At 45.2% G+C, this 19483-nt stretch overlaps 1 protein-coding gene across 2 annotated transcripts in view; it reads left to right on the plus strand.

Moving 5' to 3' along the window:
• The window catches only part of lmln (leishmanolysin-like (metallopeptidase M8 family)), an 85683-nt gene that overhangs the window by 45211 nt on the left and 20989 nt on the right, over positions 1–19483 (plus strand). For both annotated transcript variants that reach the window (XM_068035160.1, XM_068035161.1), the window contains 3 exons: positions 2347–2441; positions 2665–2782; positions 6306–6413. In XM_068035160.1, the coding sequence (XP_067891261.1) occupies positions 2347–2441; positions 2665–2782; positions 6306–6413 (321 nt within the window). The remainder of the gene's footprint in view (positions 1–2346; positions 2442–2664; positions 2783–6305; positions 6414–19483) is intronic.

Raw genomic sequence — 19483 nt, forward strand, 5'->3', positions numbered from 1 at the left:
CAATTGTGACATGCTTATTCAAGAAAGAGTGTAAGGACAGTCCTAGCAACTACAGGCCAGTTAGTTTAACATCAGTGGTGGGTAAGGTTTTAGAAACAATAATCAGGGGAAAAAAACAACAGGCATTTGGAGAGGTTTGAGTTAATTCAGGAGAGCCAGCACAGATCTGTAAAGGGCAGATCATGCTTGACCAATAAAATTTTGTGATGAAGTAACAGAGAAGGTTGTTGAAGGGGATGCAGTGGATGTCGTCTATATGGATTTTCAGAAAGTGTTTGCTGCAGCACCACATAAAAGGCTGGTTAACAAAGTTGAGGCTCATGAAATAGGAGAGTCAGTGTCAGCTTGGATAAAAATTGGCTTAAGGACAGAAAACAGCGAGTCGTGGTAAATGGTCGTTTTTCAGACTGAACGATAGTAGACAATGGTGTTCCCCAAGGGTCAATTCTAGGACCACTGCTTTTTTTGTGATATATAAATGACATGGATCTTGAATACAGAGTACAATTTTAAAATTTGACAATGATGCCAAACTTAGAGGAGTGGCAAACGGGATGATAGAAACCTCCTGCAACAGGACATATATAGGCTAGCAGAATGGGCAGATGGAATTTAATACAGACAAATGTGAAGTGATGCATTGTGGCAGAAGGGATAGGGTGAGGCAATATAGACTTAATGCAGCATTTCTAAATAGTGTGCAGAAAGAGGGACCTGGGGGTGTATGTGCAATGATCTTTGAAGGTGGCAGGACATACTGAGAGTGTGGTTAGCAAAGCATGTGGGATCTTGGGCTTCATTACTAGAGGCATAGAGTACAAAAACAGGAAAGTTATGCTAAACCTTTTTCAAGCTCTAGTTAGGCCCCACCTAGAGTATTTCATCCAGTTCTGATCACACTTTAGGAAAGATGTGAGGGTCCTTGAGAGGGTGCAGAGGAGGTTTGCCAGAATAGTTCCAGGGATGGAGGATTTTAGTTACAAAGTTAGGTTGGAAAAGCTGGGTTTGTTCTCTTCGGAGCAAACAAGATTGAAGGGAGATTTGGTAGAGGTGTACAAGATTATGATGGGCTTAAATAAGTAAGACAAGGAAAACTGTTCACGTTAACTGACGGTACAAGGACTCGGGTACACAGATTGAAGGTTTTGGGCAAGAGATTCCACGGGGATGTGAGGGAGAACTTTTTTTACGCAGCAAGTGGTAATGGCCATGAACTCGCTGCTCATGCGGGTGGTGGAAGTGCAGATGATCAATGATTTTGAAAGGAAATTGGATGGGCACTTGAAGGAAATAAACTTGCAGGGATATGATTGAGGTTTACAAAGTTATGAGCGGCATGGACAGAGTGGATAGACAGAAGCTTTTTCCCAGGGTGGAAGAGTCAGTTACTAGGGGACATAGGTTTAAGGTGCGAGGGGCAAAGTTTAGAGGGGATGTGCGAGGCAAGTTCTTTACACAGAGGGTGGTGAGTGCCTGGAACTTGCTGCCAGGGGAGGTGGTGGAAGCAGGTATGATAGCGACATTTAAGAGGCATCTTGACAAATACATGAATAGGAAGGGAATAGAGGGATATGGGCCCCGGAAGTGCAGAAGGTGTTAGTTTAGGCAGGCATCAAGATTGGCGCAGACTTGGCGGGCCGAATGGCCTGTTCCTGTGCTGTACTGTGCTTTGTTCTTTGCTGCTGATACTCCACAGTGCCTTTTGGATATCCAGTTTTGGGCTAATGAATTTGTCCCACTTCAGCATGCCAGTAGTTCCATACTGCAGGATAAAGGATGTCCTACTGTGGAGAACAGACTTTATCATCACAAAGGCAATGCAGTAGCCTCTTCTACCTATCCTGTTATGGACAGACGTGTCTGCGGCAGGTAGATTGGTGCGGATGTGGCCATGTCATTTTCTTCCTTGTGTGTTCCATCATTACCTGACAGGCCCAGCTATGTCCTTCAAGATGTGATAGATCACTCTCAGGAGGTGGCTTCATGTATGATATAAAATTATCATTTTTGATGAGATTGAACAACTCGTGAGAATTTTAACCAGTATAATCACCATACAATAAAAGCAAAATACTGGGGATGCTGGAAATCTGAAATAAAAACCTCAGCCGGTCAGGCAGAATCTGTGGAGTGAGAAATAGATGAAAAATCATTGACCTGAATCGTTAACGCTGTTTCTGTCTTCACAGATGTTACCTGACCTGCTGTCCATTTCCAGCATTTTCTGTTTTGGGCCCCATCATATTTGTTTACTGGGATGAAATTTCTGTCGGGTATTTTTACTGTAGTGCAGTTTATTTTCCCTAACACCCACATGAAAAGTGTTTCCTTTCTGTTTCAATTTAGGGTTTCTCTGCGGGCCTTTTTGCTTTCTACCGTGATGATGAGGGAAAACCTCTAACTACGAGAAAGGCAAATGGTCTTCCACCTTTTAATGAATCGTAAGTTAGATACTTTATTTTTTAAATCTTGGGGAAACTTGTTGTCATCTAGTGTGTCAGAGATTTTTGTTTAAATAAACCTTGTAGTTGAGATAAAGCATTTACATTTACTTATTTGTTTAATTGTAAGCCAAAATGCTTTTGTGATGTAAATTCTAATTCAGATTTTTTTATTGCCTTGAACCATATTAGAATTACAGTTTCGTCATTTGTATTTGAATAGACTCGGATTATATCAGTGGAGTGACACAGTTGCACACAAGGCAATGAGGTTATGGGACATACGGGGGAACAAGAAGCTTAATCATGAGGTTCTTCTTCTTGTAACTCCACGAGTTGTTGTGAGTATCAAAAAAAAATGCTTTCATTTGTTATTTTTTCAAACTTTCATGCAGTAGTGCATTTAGCTTTATGTTGGTTTTTAATTGCCAAACAAATTTGTTAAAAAGTAAAGGAGCAAGTAAATAGCTGCTGTAACACACATGTAACTTTGCAGTAGTTAAGCTTAGCTAGTAGCTCATGATTAGAAAATAATGAACAATTCACAACTACTGTGCTGCACTATGTTTTTATAGTACTATTTTACTTTTCTCAGTGGGAAGATGCATGGCCTGTTTTCGTAGTTGTATACAGAATACTACATGAGACAATTTATTATCTTTTATAAACTTATTAAAGAATTTAACATGCAATAAACTTAAGTGGATAAGTATATCACATTGTCAAATATTACTAAAAGATGTAACACATAATCTTACTTCTAACATAGAATCCAAAAGTTTAACCTTGCTAATGTTGCAGCAAAAATATATCTTAGAATATCCATCAAAATTTAAAGTAAACCTTTTACATTAAATGCCCCTTCGTTGAGAAGCGTTGTTTGAGGATTCAATGCTTTAAACTTTGTTTTCGAAACCTCTCATTTTATACTGTTTCTGAAGTGTCATCTGACTTGCAGCATTTAGATGTGACCTTCCTGTGTTCCTTTTAAAATCCATATCTTTAATTACCATTTCCACTTAATGTTTTACTGAACTTCCTTTGCTGTTGAAGTTGTGAGCATTTATCTAATCAAAATGTGAACAATTGTATTTACTTAACCTATTGTTCCTGTTAGTACATTCCATTTATTGTTAATTGCCCTTTCCATGGTGCCCCAAAGCAACCTCCGGAGCTGACCTGTCTGCACAAACGTCATTTTGACCTGTCTGCCCTACGTCATTTTGACAATTTCCAGTTTCCTGGCCCCAGCTGCCTCCTCTTCACTATGGACATCCAATCTCTCTGCACCTCATCCACCACCAGGACGGTTTGAGGGCTCTCTGCTTCTTCCTTAAACAGAGGCCCAAACAGTCCCCATCCACCACCAGCCTCCTCCGCCTGGCTGAACTTGTTGTCACATTGAACAACTTCTCTTTCAACTCCACTTACTTCCTTCAAGTAAAAGGTGTTGCACTGGGTACCCACATGGGTCCTAGTTATGCCTGTCTTTTTGTGGGATATGTTGAACATTCCTTGTTCCAGTCCGACTCAGGCCCCCTCCCCCAACTCTTTTTCCGTTACATTGATGACTGTATTGGTGCCGTTTCCTGCTCCCACCCCAAACTGGAAAACTTTATCAACTTTGCTTCTAATTTCTACCCTTCTCTCACCTTTACATGGTCCATCTCCGACACTTCCCTTCCCTTCCTCGACTCTCTGTTTCCATCTCTGGGGATCGGCTGCCTACTAATATCCATTGTAAGCCCAGCGATTCCCACAGCTACCTCGACTACACTTCTTCACACCCTGCCTCCTGTAAGGACTCCATTCTATTCTTCCAGTTTCTCCGTCTCCGACGCATCGCTCTGATGATGCTACTTTCCATGACAGCACCTCTGATATGTCTTCCTTTATCCTCAACCGAGGATTCCCCCCCACTATGGTTGACAGGGCCCTCAACCGTGTCCGGCCTATTTCCCGCACCTCTACCCTCACCCCTTCCCCTCCCTCCCAGAACCGCGACAGGGTTCCCTTGTCCTCACTTTCCACCCCATCAGCCTCCATATCCAAAGGATCATCCTCCGCCATTTCTGCCACCTCCAGCGTGATGCCACTACCAAGCGCATCTTCCCCTCCCTTCCCCGTCAGCATTCCGAAGGGATCGTTCCCTCTGTGACACCCTGGTCCAGTCCTCCATTCCCCCCACCACCTCGCCCCCTTCCCATGGCACCTTCTCCTGCAATCGCAGGAGATGTAATACCTGCCCATTTACCTCCTCTCTCTTCACTATCCCAGGCACCAAACACTCCTTTCAGGTGAAGCAACGATTTACTTGTACTTCTTTCAATGTAGTATACTGTATTCGCTGCTCACAATGTGGTCTCCTCTACATTGGGGAGATCAAACGCAGACTGGGTGACCGCTTTGCGGAATACCTCCGCTCAGTCCGCAAGCAGGATCCCGAGCTTCCAGTTGCTTGCCATTTCGACATTCCCCCCTGCTGTCATGCTCACATCTCTCTTCTGGGATTGTTGCAGTGTTCCAGTGAGCATCAACGCAAGCTGGAGGAACAGCATCTCATTTACCGATTAGGCACACTACAGCCTGCCGGACTGAACATTGAGTTCAATCATTTCAGAGCATGACGGGCCCCCCATTTTACTTTTAGTTTTAGTTATTTTTTTCTTTTTTCTTTTTTTATATATTTTTTGGTGTTTATTTTATTTTATTTCATCTTAGTTTGTTCAGTTTGCTTACCCACTGCTTTTTTTCATGTTTGTACTTACGGATGTTCAACTTTTAGTTCGTTAACACCCTATCTGTACTAATGCTTTGTCTTTCAACGCACCATTAACATATTGTTTGCCTTTGCTCCTTGACCTTCTGGTCAGCTATTCTGTGACCATGTCCTATTTACACCTTCTCCTTTGTTATCTCTTGCCCCACCCCCGCTTTACTTGCTTATAACCTTTTACATTTCTAATATTTGCTAGTTCTGAAGAAGGGTCACTGGCCTGAACTGTGCTTCTCTCTCCACAGATGCTGCCAGACCTGCTGAGTATTTCCAGCATTTCGTGTTTTTATTTCAGATTTCCAGCATCTGCAGTATTTTTCTTTTATTATAAATGAAAATAGAGCCTGCTGGAAATAACATGATCAACATCTGAAAAAAAGATAGGCCAACGCCTGAATGCTAACACTGTGTTCTGACAAAAGGCATGCACTTGTAATTGTAATCCATCTGCTTCCCAACTCCGATGGACCCCTGTGCATCCCCTGCCTTTGAGAAAATGGAAAATAGCTGAAGCTTAAAGTTGCAAAAAGCAGTGTTCACGTCAGAGGACTGCAGTATGTCCAGAAGGATAAAGTACTGTTCCTGTAGTTTACATTGACTGTGATTGGAAACATGTAGGAGACCAAAGGTGGAGAGGTTAGAGTGCTAATAAGAGGGACAGAAGTAGTCAAAATTCAGGATGTTCAAAACTTCACTTCGCAAAGCAGTCACCAAATCTGAGTTTGATCCTCTCAGTGGAGAACATGCAATGAGCATTGAATATGTTAGACTTGGATTGGAGGATGTATATGTAAATTACTGCTTCACATGTAGGAAATATTCTGGGCTCTGAACAATGGTGTGGAAGTGTTTTGAACCATTTTCTCATGAAATAATGAGCAAAAATGTTATGTAAAAGTGAGGAGCTATTTATATTGAGTCACCAGTATAAAAGAATGAAAACAGAACACAGTTAATTTAAGGCAAAATGACAACTTGTTGATTGTTTAGTGCCCTGCTATTTGTGGTAGTTACAATAGAATGCACAAAGTTATTCAACTGGAGAACCTATTTTTATTCTAACCATTAACCTTATTATCCTTGGGCAGAAAGAAGCCCAGAAGCACTTTAACTGTCCAATCCTCGAAGGAATGGAACTTGAGAATCAAGGTGGAATGGGTACAGAACTGAATCACTGGGAAAAGAGGTTGCTGGAGGTAAGATTGACTGAAGCTTTGTGTTAAGCAAGTTTTTCACCAAGGCTGCAATCTATAATAATTTCAGCAGTGTTGGATGTAACATATTTTTGTATATTTTGAAAGTCAGAGCCATGAGAATGCCGTGAGAAGGATTCTAACAGGAGCAAAAATATTCGTTATTTTGGATAACTTGTTGAGATGTGAACATAATTTTTGTGGTCTAAAATACAGTTGTAGTGACATGAAGAGAGTTGGTTCAGTGGTGGAAAAGCTGTACATAATGCTTAACTATTGTGGTAAAGAATGCCACCAGGTTTTTTGCAAAGCCTGTTTCAAGCCCCATGTATAATTGTTCTTGTGGATTCTACATTAGTTAAAATGTCAGTTGATGAATCCACTGGTCTGTTTCTCTTCTAATTCACGCATGCATGATGTTTTGTAAAGGCTGATTTGATACTGAAGGTGTTGCTCTTTGGAAGTTGCATTTTGATTTTATTGTTTTAGTTTGTAAAGCAGAAAATTTGTATCCAAGCTTTGAAGATGATTCAGATTTGATGCCCCTCTCTTTGCAAGTCTTGCTGGATGTAGTGATTTGTAGATGTAGAGTACTCATGCCAGTGGGAGAATAAAGCTAGTAGGACATGACCAATCATGTACATTATGTTGTGTCTGGGTTGCACTTTCACTTCCCCTCCCTCTGCCAATGCGTAAACCAGGAGTATAAAATTAGCTAGGTTTCAGATGTTTCAATTAACGCCAACTGTAAAACGACATTTTGAGTGATGGACAGTATTCGTGCCTGTGATGGAAGGTGATTTCGAGCCATGAGAAAAACGGGAATTCAAACCAGGACATGTGTGATCTTATCACTAAAGTTGCTTCACAACCTTTAGAAGGAATATTTTTTGAAATTTATTCTCAGGATGTGCGTGTCGCCAGCACTTAGTGCTCAGCCCTGGTTGCCCTTGAGAAGGTAGTGATTTTTAGATTTGTAAGACAGTTTGGAACTACTGTAGCATTTGTGGATCAAGGGGCTCCCACAATGCTGTTAGGTAGGGAGTTCCAAAATGTTGAACTAGTGATGATGGAGAGAAGTTATATGTCCACGTTAAGATGTTGTGCGACTTGTAGGGAGCTTCGAAGTAAAGCATGGCTACCTGACCCGAACCCGACTAGACCCAACAACAAGGGTCGGGTCTCTCTTCCGAATCCAGCATTTGAGCTCGGGTCGGGTCAGGCTGGACTTGGACAGTGCTGCCTTGCTCCAGGAAGTAATCTTCAATTGAACATTCAGGTCAAGACAGGAAACATGCAGTCCAGACTCTGCACTCTGAATGAGCAAGTAAACATCTCTATGACGTCGTCGCGCTCATGCTGTAGCTTCCAAAAGTGATTCTGCGCTACAGTGCACTATGGATGCTCACGTGTGAAAGGTGGCGGGGGAGGGGTGTGGGCACGTGTCGTTGGATCTTGGTGACGAGATCAAGCTCCCAACTCCATCTGCACGATTCTGCATGAATAGCCTGCTGCAGGAACGGACGAACGGGATCACAACATTTGGAGGAGGTAGAGCCCAATAACCTGTTTGATATCATTAACTTTATTACGGAGGTTGGGTTGGGCGCGGAAACAAATTAAAGGACTCGGGGCCGGGGTTGGGTTCTGGTTGGATGTGTTCGGGTTGGGCCCTGATCGGGTTTCAATATTATACCCGAGCAGGCCTTTACTTGGAAGTGATAGTGTTCCCATAGACTTTCTGCTTTTGTCCTTTGAGGTGGTGGAAGGAGCTGGCTTGAGAGCTGAGGAAGCCTTGGTGAGTTGCTGCATTGCATGTGGTAGATAGTACAGAACTGCAGCCATTGGTGGAGGTTTAGGCTACTGCTTAACTACAATGGTAAAGAATACCACCAGGTTTACTGATAAGTGGGCAGCTTTGAACTGGATGGTTTTGAGCTTCTTGTATCTTGTTGCAGCTACATCCATCCAGGCAAGTGGAGAATATTATAGGAACAGAGGAGCAGGAGTAGGCCATTCAGCTGATCGAGCCTGGTCTGCCATTCAATACGATCATGGCTGATCACCCACTTCAATGCTTTTTTCCCACACTATCCCCATACCCCATTATGTCATAGACTCATGGAGTTATACAGCACAGAAACAGGCTCTTCGGCCCTTCGTGTCTGTGCCGGCCATCAAGCACCTAACTATTCTAGTCCCTTTTTCCAGCACTTGGCCCATAGCCTTGTATGCTATGGCTTTTCAAGTGCTCATCTAAATACTTCTTAAATGTTGAGAGGGTTCCTGCCTTTACCATCACTTCAGGCAGCATATTCCAGATTCCAATCACCCTCTGGGTGAAAAGATTTTTCCTCAAATCCCTCTAAACCTCCTGCCCTTACCTTAAATCTATGCCCCCTGGTTATTGACCCCTCCGCTGAGGGAAAAAGTCTCTTCCTATCTAACCTATCAATGCCCCTCTTAATTTTGTATACCTCAATCATGTCCCCCCTCATCCTTCTCTGTTCTAAGGAAAACAACCCCAGCCTTTTCAGTCTCTCTTCATAGCTGAAATGCTCCAGCCCAGGCAACATCCTGGTGAATCTCCTCTGCACCCCTCCAGTGCAGTCACATCCTTCCTATAGTTTGGTGCCCAGAACTGTACACAGTTCTCCAGCTGTTGCCTAACTAGCGTTTTATACAGCTCCATCATCACTTCCCTGCTCTTATATTCTATGCCTCGGCTAATAAAGGCAAGTATCCCATATGCCTTTCTAACCACCTTATTTACCTGTGCTGCTGCCTTCAATGATCTATGGGCAAGTACACCAAGGTCCCTCTGACCACCTGTACTTCCTAGGGTCCTACCATCCATTGTATATTCCCTTGCCTTGTTAATCCTCCCAAAATGCATCACCTCACACTTCTCAGGATTAAATTCCATTTGCCACTGCTCCGCCCATCTTACCAGCCCATCTATATCGTCCTGTAATCTAAGGCTTTCCTCCTCACTATTTATGACGCCACCAATTTTCGGGTCATCAGCGAACTTACTGATCATACCTCCTATATTCACGTCTAAATCATTAATGTACAGTACAAACAGCAAGGGTCCCAGCACCGGTCCCTGTGGTACACCGGTGCCTGTGACTGGTCACAGGCTTCCACTCGCAAAAACATCCCTCGACCATTACCCTCTGTTTCCTGCCACCAAGCCAATTTTGGATCCAATTTGCCAAATTGTCCTGGATCCCATGGACTCTTAACTTCTTAACCAATCTCCCATGTGGGACCTTATCAAAAGCCTTACTGAAGTCCATGTAGACTACTTCAACTCTTTACCCTCATGTACACATCTCGTCACCTCCTCAAAAAATTCAATCAAGTTAGTTAGATATGATCTCCCCCTGACAAAGCCATACTGACTATCCCTGATTATTCCCTGCCTCTCCAAGTGGAGATTAATTCTGTCCCTCAGAATTTTTTCCAGTAGTTTCCCAACCACTGATGTTAGACTCACCGGCCTGTAATTACCTGGTCTATCCCTGCTACCCTTCTTGAATAATGGTACCACATTCGTTGTCCTCCAGTCCTCTGGCACCTCTCCCATGGCTAGAGAGGATCTGAAAATTTGTGTCAGAGCCCCTGCTATACCTCCCTTGCCTCGCATAACAGCCTTGGATACATCTCATCTGGGCCTGGGGATCTATCCACTTTTAAGTCTGCTAAAACGTCCTTGTTTGCACTGGAGTGCTGACTTGGGTTGCATTAGAGTGCTAAAGTGGAAGTTTGGTGACTGAGGAAGTTCGGTGAGAGGGAGCGAGGAACTCCTTTCATTTCCTCCCTGTCCTCCGAGTGAGGGGAGTGAGAGTTTCGAAAGTGCACAGCTGACTGGTGAGTAGGTCCTGGTGGGTATTTTTCAAACTGGATTGAATTGGAAATCATTGTTTTAGCAAGACTTAGTTGTTTTTTTAAAAAATTATTATAGTCTTCTAAAGTTTTAAATTTAGAGGGTTTAGTCATGGCAGGAGAGCTTAAAGCCATGGTTTGCTCCTCTTGCTGCATGTGGGAATCCGGGAACATTTCCAGTCCTGGGACCAGCATGTGTGCAGGAAGTGTGTCCAGCTGCAGCTCTTGGAAGCTCGGGTTTCAGAGCTGGAATGGCGGCTGGAAATACTGTGGAGCATCAGCGAGTCTGAGAGCATTGTGGATAGCACGTAAGAGAGGTGGTCACACCGCAGCTGAAGGCAGTCTGAGAGAAACAGGCAGGTAGTTCAGGAGTCCCCTGGGGTCCCGCTTGCAAATCGGTATTCCATTTTGGAGGCTGATGAGGCTGGTTCCTCCAGGGAGTGCGGACAGAGCCAAGCTTCTGGCACCGCAAGCAGCCGGTCTGTACAGGAAGGGGAAAAGAGAGGAAAAGCAATAGTAATAGGGGATTCTATAGTCAGGGGAACAGATACTGTGGCCGTCAACGTGACTCCAGGATGGTGTGTTGCCTCCCTGGTGCCAGGGTCCGGGATGTCACTGAACGGCTGCAGGGCATCCTGAAGGGGGAGGGTGATGAGGCAGAGGTCATGGTACATGTTGGTACCAATGACATAGGTAGAAAGAGGGATGAGGTCTTGCATCAAGAATTCAGGGAGTTAGGCAGTGGATTAAAAAGCAGGACCTCTCTGGTTGTAATCTCTGGATTACTTTCAGTGCCACGTGCTAGCGAGTACAGAAATAGGAGAATAGCACAGATGAAAGCGTGGCTTAAGAGTTGGTGCAGGAGGGAGGGTTTTAGATTCTTGGACCACTGGGACTCTTACTGGGGAAGATGGGACATCTCCCAGCGGGACGGTCTACATCTGAACCAGAGGGGGACTAACATCCTTGCTGGCGGGTTTGCTAGTGCTGTTGGGAAGAGTTTAAACTAATTTGGCAGTGGGAGGGGATGCAGACTCCGAGCAGAATAGGGACACAGCTAAACACAGGAAAGCAAACAAGTCAGAGGGAATACAGCGGAAGTAAGTTTCAAGGGAGTAAGACCAGGATGGAAGGCCTGTACTTTAATGCCAGGAGTATTGCAGGGAAAACAGATGAGTTAAGGGCAAGGATTGACACGTGGAATTGTGGTATAGTAGCCATCACGGAGACATGGTTGAGGGAGGGGCAGGATTGGCAGCTCAATATCTCGGGATATAGAGTCTTCAGGCAAAACAGAGGAGGGGCATTGCAATATTACTCTATGACTCTTATGAGTCAGTTACTGCAGTAAGGAGAGATGATATCTTGGAGGGGGCATCAAATGAAGCTTTATGGGTAGAGTTTAGGAATAAAAAAGGGACAGCCACATTGTTAGGTGTTTATTATAGACCCCCAGATGGTCAGCGGAAAATTGAGGAGCAAATATGTGCGCAATTTGCAGAGGTGTGTAAAAATAATAGGGTAATTATATTCGGTGATTTCAACTTTCCCAACATTAATTGGGATAGTCATCGTGTTAAGGGCTTAGATGGAGTGGAGTTCTTAAAATGTATACAGGAGAACTTTTTAGCTCTATATGTAGAGGATCCAACAAGGGAGGGTGCAGTGCTGGACCTAATTCTGGGGAATGAAGCCGGACAGGTGGTTGATGTGTTGGTGGGGGAGCATTTTGGTGATAGCGATCACAACATGGTAGAATTTAAGCTTGTTATGGAGAAAGAAATAGACAAGTTGCAAAAAAAGGTTTTGGATTGGGGGAGAGCGAATTTTAGTAAAATAAGGCAGGATCTGGCCAAGGTAGACTGGAAAGAGTTAGTTGTCAGGAAATCTACAGAAGAGCAGTGGGGGGCATTCAAAAAGGAAATGGGGAGGGTACAGGCCTAGCATGTTCCCTCTAGGGTAATAGGTAGGAGCAACAAGCCCAGAGAACCATGGATGACCAGAAACATTCAGGGTACGATGAGAAGGAAAAGAGAGGCTTTTAGCAAATACAAGGAGAGCAAATCAATGGAGTACAGAAAGTGTAGGATGGAGCTTAAGAAAGCAATTAGGAGAGCAAAGAGGGGATATGAGCAAGCTCTGGCTGGTAAAAGTAGGGAAAATCCCAAGATATTCTATAAGTATATCAATGGGAAGAGGATAACCAGGGAAATAGTAGGACCCATTAGGGAGCAAGGGGGAAATTTGTGGGTGGAGCCAGAGGACATTGGTAGGGTGTTGAATGAATACTTCACATCTGTCTTCACCCAAGAGAATGAGGATGTAGATATGGAACTTGGAGAGAGAGAGACTGTGAGGTTCTTGAGCAAATTGTCATAGGGAGTGACAAGGTATTGGAGGTTTTGGAAGGCTTAAAAGTGGACAAATCTCCAGGTCCAGACGATTTGTGTCCCAGGATGCTGTGGGAGGTGAGGGTGGAGATTGCAGGGGCTCTGACCATAATTTTTAATTCCTCTCTGGCCACGGGGGAGGTGCCAGAGGACTGGAGAACAGCTAATGTGGTCCCACTATTTAAGAAAGGTTGTAGAGATAAGCCAGGGAACTACAGACCAGTGAGTCTCACGTCAGTGGTAGGGAAACTATTGGAGAAAATTCTGAAGGAGAGAATCCATCTCCACTTGGAGAGGCAAAATTTGATTAGGAATAGTCAGCATGGCTTTGTCAGAGGGAGGTCATGCCTAATAAATTTGATTGAATTTTTTGAGCATGTGACCAGGTGTGTAGATGAGGGTTGATGTAGTTTACATGGATTTCAGCAAAGCCTTTGACAAGGTCCCACATGGGAGACTTATCAAGAAAGCAAATGCACATGGGATACAGGGTAACTTGATAAGGTGGATTCAAAATTGGCTTAGCTGTAAGAGACAGAGAGTGATGACAGACGGCTGTTTTAGTGACTGGAAGCCAGTGTCCAGTACCACAGGGATCTGTGCTGGGTCCCCTATTTGTCATTTATATAAACGACATAGATGACTATGTGGGGGGTAGGATCAGTAAGTTCGCGGATGACACAAAGATTGGCGAGTGGTTAACAGTGAGGTGGAGTGTCTTGGGTTACAGGAAGATATAGACTGGATGGTCAAATGGGCAGAAAAGTGGCAGATGGAATTTTAACGCTGAAAAGTGTGAGGTGATACACTTTGGAAGGAGTAATATGACACGGAAGTATTCAATGAATGGCCTGACACTGGGAAGTTCCGAGGAACAAAGGGACCTTGGCGTTTTTGTCCATCGATCTCTGAAGGCAGAAGGGCAGGTTAATAGGGTGGTGAAAAAGGCATATGGGACACTTGCCTTTATCTATCGAGGCATAGATTACAAAAGCAGGGAGGTCATGTTGGAGTTGTACAGAACTTTGGTAAAGCTACAGCTGGAGTACTGTGTGCAATTCTGGTCGCCACATTATAGGAAGGATGTGATTGCATTGGAGGGGGTGCAGAGACGATTCACCAGGATGTTGCCTGGGATGGAACATTTAAGCTATGAAGAGAGGTTGGATAGGCTTGGGTTGTTTTTGCTGGAGCAGAGAAGACTGAGAGGTGACCTGATCGAGGTGTACAAGATTATGAGGGGCATGGACAGGGTGGTTAGGGAGCAGCTGTTCCCCTTAGCTGAAGGGTCAGTTACGAGGGGTCACAAGTTTAAGGGGGATTTGAGGAAGATCTTTTTTACCCGGAGAGTGGTGACGGTCTGGAATGCCCTGCCTGGGAGGGTGGTAGAAGCGGGTTGCCTCACATCCTTTAAAAAGTACTGGATGAGCACTTGGCACGTCATAACATTCAAGGCTATGGGCCAAGTGCTGGCAAATGGGATTAGGTAGACAGGTCAGGTGTCTTTAATGCATCGGTGCAGACTCGATGGGCCGAATGGCCTCTTCTGCACTGTATTATTCTGTGATCTAATACTTCCTCCTTTCAATGTTATTATGTTCAAGTATATCGCAATCCCCCTCCCTGATCTCTACACCTACATTGTCCTTCTCCACAGTGAACACAGATGAAAAGTAATCATTTAAAACCTCACCTCTGTCCTCCGGATCCACACACAGATTGCCACATTGGTCCCTAATGGGCCGTACTCTTTCCCTGGTTATCCTCTTGCCCTTAATATACTTATAAAACGCCTTAGGATTTTCCTTTATATTGACTGCCAATGTTTTCTTCTGTCCCCTCTTCGCTCTCCTAATTACTTTTTTAAGTACCCCTCTACACTTTCTATGCTCCTCTCGTGCCTCCGCTGTTTTCAGTGCTCCGAATCTGCCATAAGCCTCCTTTTTTTTTCCTGATCCAGTACTCTATATCCCTTGACATCCAGTGTTCCCTGGACTTGAAGGTCCTACCCTTCACCTTTAACGGGTACATGTTGGCTCTGAACCCTCACTATTTCCTCCTTGAATGACTCCCACTGGCCTGATGTAGACTTTCCTACAAGTAGCTGCTCCCAGTCTACTTGAGCTAGATTCTGTTTTATCAAATTGAAATCGGCCTTCCCCCAATTCAGTACTTTTATTTCTGGCCCGTCTTTGTCCTTTTCCATAACTACCTTAAATCTTATGGTCACTATCCCCGAAATGCTCCCGCACTGATACTTCTACCACTAGTCCAGCTTCGTTCCTTAGGATTAGGTCCAGCTTCATTCCCTGGGATTAAGTCCAGTCATGCCCCTTCTCTTGGAGGACTTTCTACATACTGGCTCAAAAGGCTGTCCTGTATGCATTTTAAGAATTCCTCCCCCTTTAAGCCTTTTGCACTCAGACTGTCCCAGTTGATATTAGGGAAGTTGAAATCCCCAACTGTTATTACCCTATTATTTTTACACCTCTCTCAGATTTGCCTACATATCTGTTCCTCTATCTCTTCCCTGACTGTTTGGAGGCCTGTAATACATGCCCAGCCAAGTGATTGCCCCCCTCCTTTTGTTCTTAAGTTCTACCCATATGGCCTCATTTGAGGAACCTTCTAAGATATCATCCCTCCTTACTGCAGTAATTGACTCCTTGATCAACAGTGCAATACCACCTCCTCTTTTATCCCCTCCCCTGTCACACCTAAAGATTCTGTACCCTGGAATATTGAGTTGCCAGTCCTGCCCCTCCCTCAATCATGTCTCTGTGATAGCAATAATATCAGAATCCCATGTGCTAATCAATGCCCTCAATTCATCTACCTTATTAGTAAGACTCCTTGCATTAAACTATATGCAATCCAGCCTTGCATTTTTCACTTGTGCCTTAACAGGTCTGTATTTGCTCTGCCTTCCAGACTGACTCAGTTTCTCTTCTATATTTGGCTGTGCCTCACTCCCTGCTGTACCTCCACTCTGTATCCTATCCCCCTGCCAAATTAGTTTAAACTCCCCCCAACAGCATAAACAAACCTCCCAGAAAGGATGTTGGTCCCGTTCCGGTTCAGGTGCAACCCATCCAACTTGTACAGGTCCCACCTTCGCCAGAAACAGACCCAGTGATCCAGGAAACTAAAGCCATCCCTCCTGCACCATCTCCTCAGCCACACATTCATCTGCTCTATCCTCCTGCTCCTATACTCACTAGCGCGTGGCACAGGGAGTAATCCAGAGATTACAACCTTTGAGGTCCTGCTTTTTAATCTGCTACCTAGCTCCCTAAATTCTTGTTGCAGGACCTCATCCCTGTTTCTACTATGTCGTTGGTACTAATGTGTATCACGACCTCTAACTGTTCATCCATCCCCCTTCAGAATGTCCTGCAGCCGCTCCATGACATCCTTGACCCTAGCATCAGGGAGGCAACATACCATCCTGGAGTCTCATTTGCGGCCACAGAAACGCCTGTTTGCACCCCTTACGATAGAATCCCGTATCACTGTAGCTTTTCCTCCCCTGCTGTGCAGCAGAGCCCTGTGTGGTGTCACAAACTTGGCTGTTGCTGCTTTACCCTGGGAGGTCATCTTCTCCCCCCCCCCCCCCCCCCCCCAACAGTATCCAAAGCGGTATATCTGTTTGAGAGCGGGATGGCCACAGGGGACTCCTGCACTACCTGCCTGCGCCTGCTGCTCCACCTGGTGGTCACCCATCCCTTTTCTGCCTTTGCAGCCATTACCTGCAGTGTGACCACCTCGCTAAATGTGCAATCCACGATGTTCTTAGCATCGCGGATGCTCCACAGTGAATCCACCCGCTGCTCCAGCCCCGTAATGCGGGTAGCCAGTAGTTGCAGATGGATACACTTCCTGCACGCATGGTCCTCAGCGACACTGGAAGCGTCCCTGATTTCCCACAGAGCGCAGGAGGAGCATATCACGGGGCTGAGCTCTCCTGCCATGACTTACCTTTAGATTAATTAATTACTCCCGGAATTAAAAAATACTAATTACACTAGGGGCCTTGTTCTACAATCTAAAGTCCTTAATAAGTTACATTGAATTAAAAGAAAAACACTTTAGTAGTACTCATCTTAGCACAGTCCCACAATCCTGGCACATGTCTGGTGAACCGTCATTGCATTCCCTCTAAGGCAGTAATATCCTTCCTAAGGTAAGGGGACCAAAACTGAACACACTACTCCAGGTGCGGTCTAACCAAGGTTCTATACAATTGAAGCAAGACGTCGCTACTCCTGTACGCAAATCGTCTTGCGCTAAAGGCAAACATACCATTAGCCGCCTTAATTGCTTGCTGCACCTGCATGTTACCTTTCAGCAGCATATTGATGAGGACACCCAGGTCCCTTTGTACCTCTACACTTTCTAATCTCTTGTCATTGAAGAAATACTCTGCATGTTGGTTCCTCCTACCAAAGTGGATAACCTCACATTTTCCACATTATATTCCATCTGCCATGATCTTGCCCACTCACTAAGTCTGCCCAAATCCCCTTGAAGCCGCTTTGCATCTTCCTCACAACATACATTCTCGCCTAGTTTTGTGTCATCCGCAAACTTGGAAATATTACATTTGGTCCCCACATCCAAATCATTGATACATATATTGTGAACAGCTGGGGTCCAAGCACTGATCCTTGTGGCACCCCACTAGTCACAGCCTGCCAATGTGACAATGACCCATTTATTCCTATTCTCTGTTTTCTGCATGTTAGGTTGGGGAGGCGGTGGCGTAGTGGTATTGTCACTGGACAGACCACCCGGCATCGACCTTGGCACCGGATACAATGGCAAATCCAGCCCTGTTGACCCTGCAGAGTCCTCCTTAGTAACATCTGGAGGCTTGTGCCAAGGTTGGGAGAGCTGCCCACAGACTAGTTAAGCAACAACCTGACATAGTCATACTCACAGAATGATACCTTACAGACAATGTCCCAGACACCGCCATCACAAACCCCATGTATGTCCTGTCCCACCGGCAGGCCAAACACAGAAGAGTGGCGGCACAGTGGTGTACAGTCGGGAGGGAGTCGTCCTGGGAGTCCTCATCATTGACTTTGGACCCCATGAAGTCTCATGGCATCAAAAGAACAGTACAGCACAGGAACAGGCCATTCGGCCCTCCAAGCCTGTGCCGATCTTGATGCCTGCCTAAACTAAAACCTTCTGCACTTCCGGAGCCCATATCCCTCTATTCCCATCCTATTCATGTATTTGTCAAGATGCCTTTTAAACGTCGCTATCGTACCTGCTTCCACCACCTCCCCCGGCAGCAAGTTCCAGGCACTCGCCACCCTCTGTGTAAAGAACTTGCCTCGCACATCCCCTCTAAACTTTGCCCCTCGCACCTTAAACCTATGTCCCCTAGTAACTGACTCTTCCACCCTGGGAAAAAGCTTCTGACTATCCACTCTGTCCATGCCGCTCATAACTTTGTAAACCTCTATCAGGTCGCCCCTCCACCTCCGTCGTTCCAGTGAAAACAATCTGAATTTTTCCAACCTCTCCTCATAGCTAATGCCCTCCAGACCAGGCAACATCCTGGTAAACCTCTTCTGTACCCTCTCCGAAGCCTCCACATCCTTCTGGTAGTGTGGCGACTAGAATTGCACGCAATATTCTAAGTGTGGCCTAACTAAAGTTCTGTACAGCTGCAGCATGACTTGCCAATTTTCATACTCTATGCCCCGACCGATGAAGGCATGCATCGCGTATGCCTTCTTGACTACCTTATCCACCTGCGTTGCCACTTTCAGTGACCTGTGCACCTGTACGCCCAGATCTCTCTGCCTGTCAATACTCCTAAGGGTTCTGCCATTTACTGTATACTTCCCACCTGCATTAGACCTTCCAAAATGCATTACCTCACATTTGTCCGGATTAAACTCCATCTGCCATTTCTCCGCGCAAGTCTCCAACCGATCTATATCCTGCTGTATCCTCTGACAATCCTCATCACTATCCGCAGCTCCACCAACCTTTGTGTCGTCCGCAAACTCAATCGAGTTAGTGAGACACGACCACCCCTTCACAAAACATGAATCAGGTCAAACATGGGCAAGGAAACCTCCTACTGATTGCCACCTACTGCTCTCCCTCAGCTGATGAATCAGTACCATGTTGAACACAACTTGGAGGAAGCACTGAGGGTGGCAAGGGTGCAGAATGTACTCTGGGTGGGGGACTTCAATGTCCATCACCAAGAGTGGTTCAGTAGCTCCACAACTGTCCAAGCTGCCCGAGTCCTAAAGGACATAGCTGCTAGACTAAGTCTGCGGCAGGTGGTGAGGGAACCAACAAGAGGAAAAAACATAATTGACCTTGTCCTCACCAATCTGTCTGCCACAGATGCATTTGTCCATGACAGTATTGGTAGGAGTGACCACCGCACAGTCTTTGGAGACGAAGTCCCGCCTTCACATTGAGGATACCCTCCATCGTGTTGTGTGGCACGACCACTGTGCTAAATGAAATAGATTTCGAACAGATCTAGCAATGCAAAACTGGGCATCCATGAGACGCTGTGGGCCATCAGCAGCAACAGAATTGTACACAACCACAATCTGTAACCTCATGGCTTGGCATATCCCCCACTCTACCATTACCATCAAACCAGGAGACCAACCCTGGTTCAATGAAGAGTGCAGGAGGGCATGCTAGGAGCAGCACCAGGCATACCTGAAAATGAGATGTCAACCTGGTGAAGCTACAACAGAGGACTACTTGCGTGCCAAACAGCGTAAGCAGCATGCAGTAGACAAA

The sequence above is a fragment of the Heterodontus francisci genome, chromosome 7 (genome assembly GCF_036365525.1).
Source record: "Heterodontus francisci isolate sHetFra1 chromosome 7, sHetFra1.hap1, whole genome shotgun sequence".
Classification (NCBI taxonomy): Eukaryota; Metazoa; Chordata; class Chondrichthyes; order Heterodontiformes; family Heterodontidae; genus Heterodontus; species Heterodontus francisci.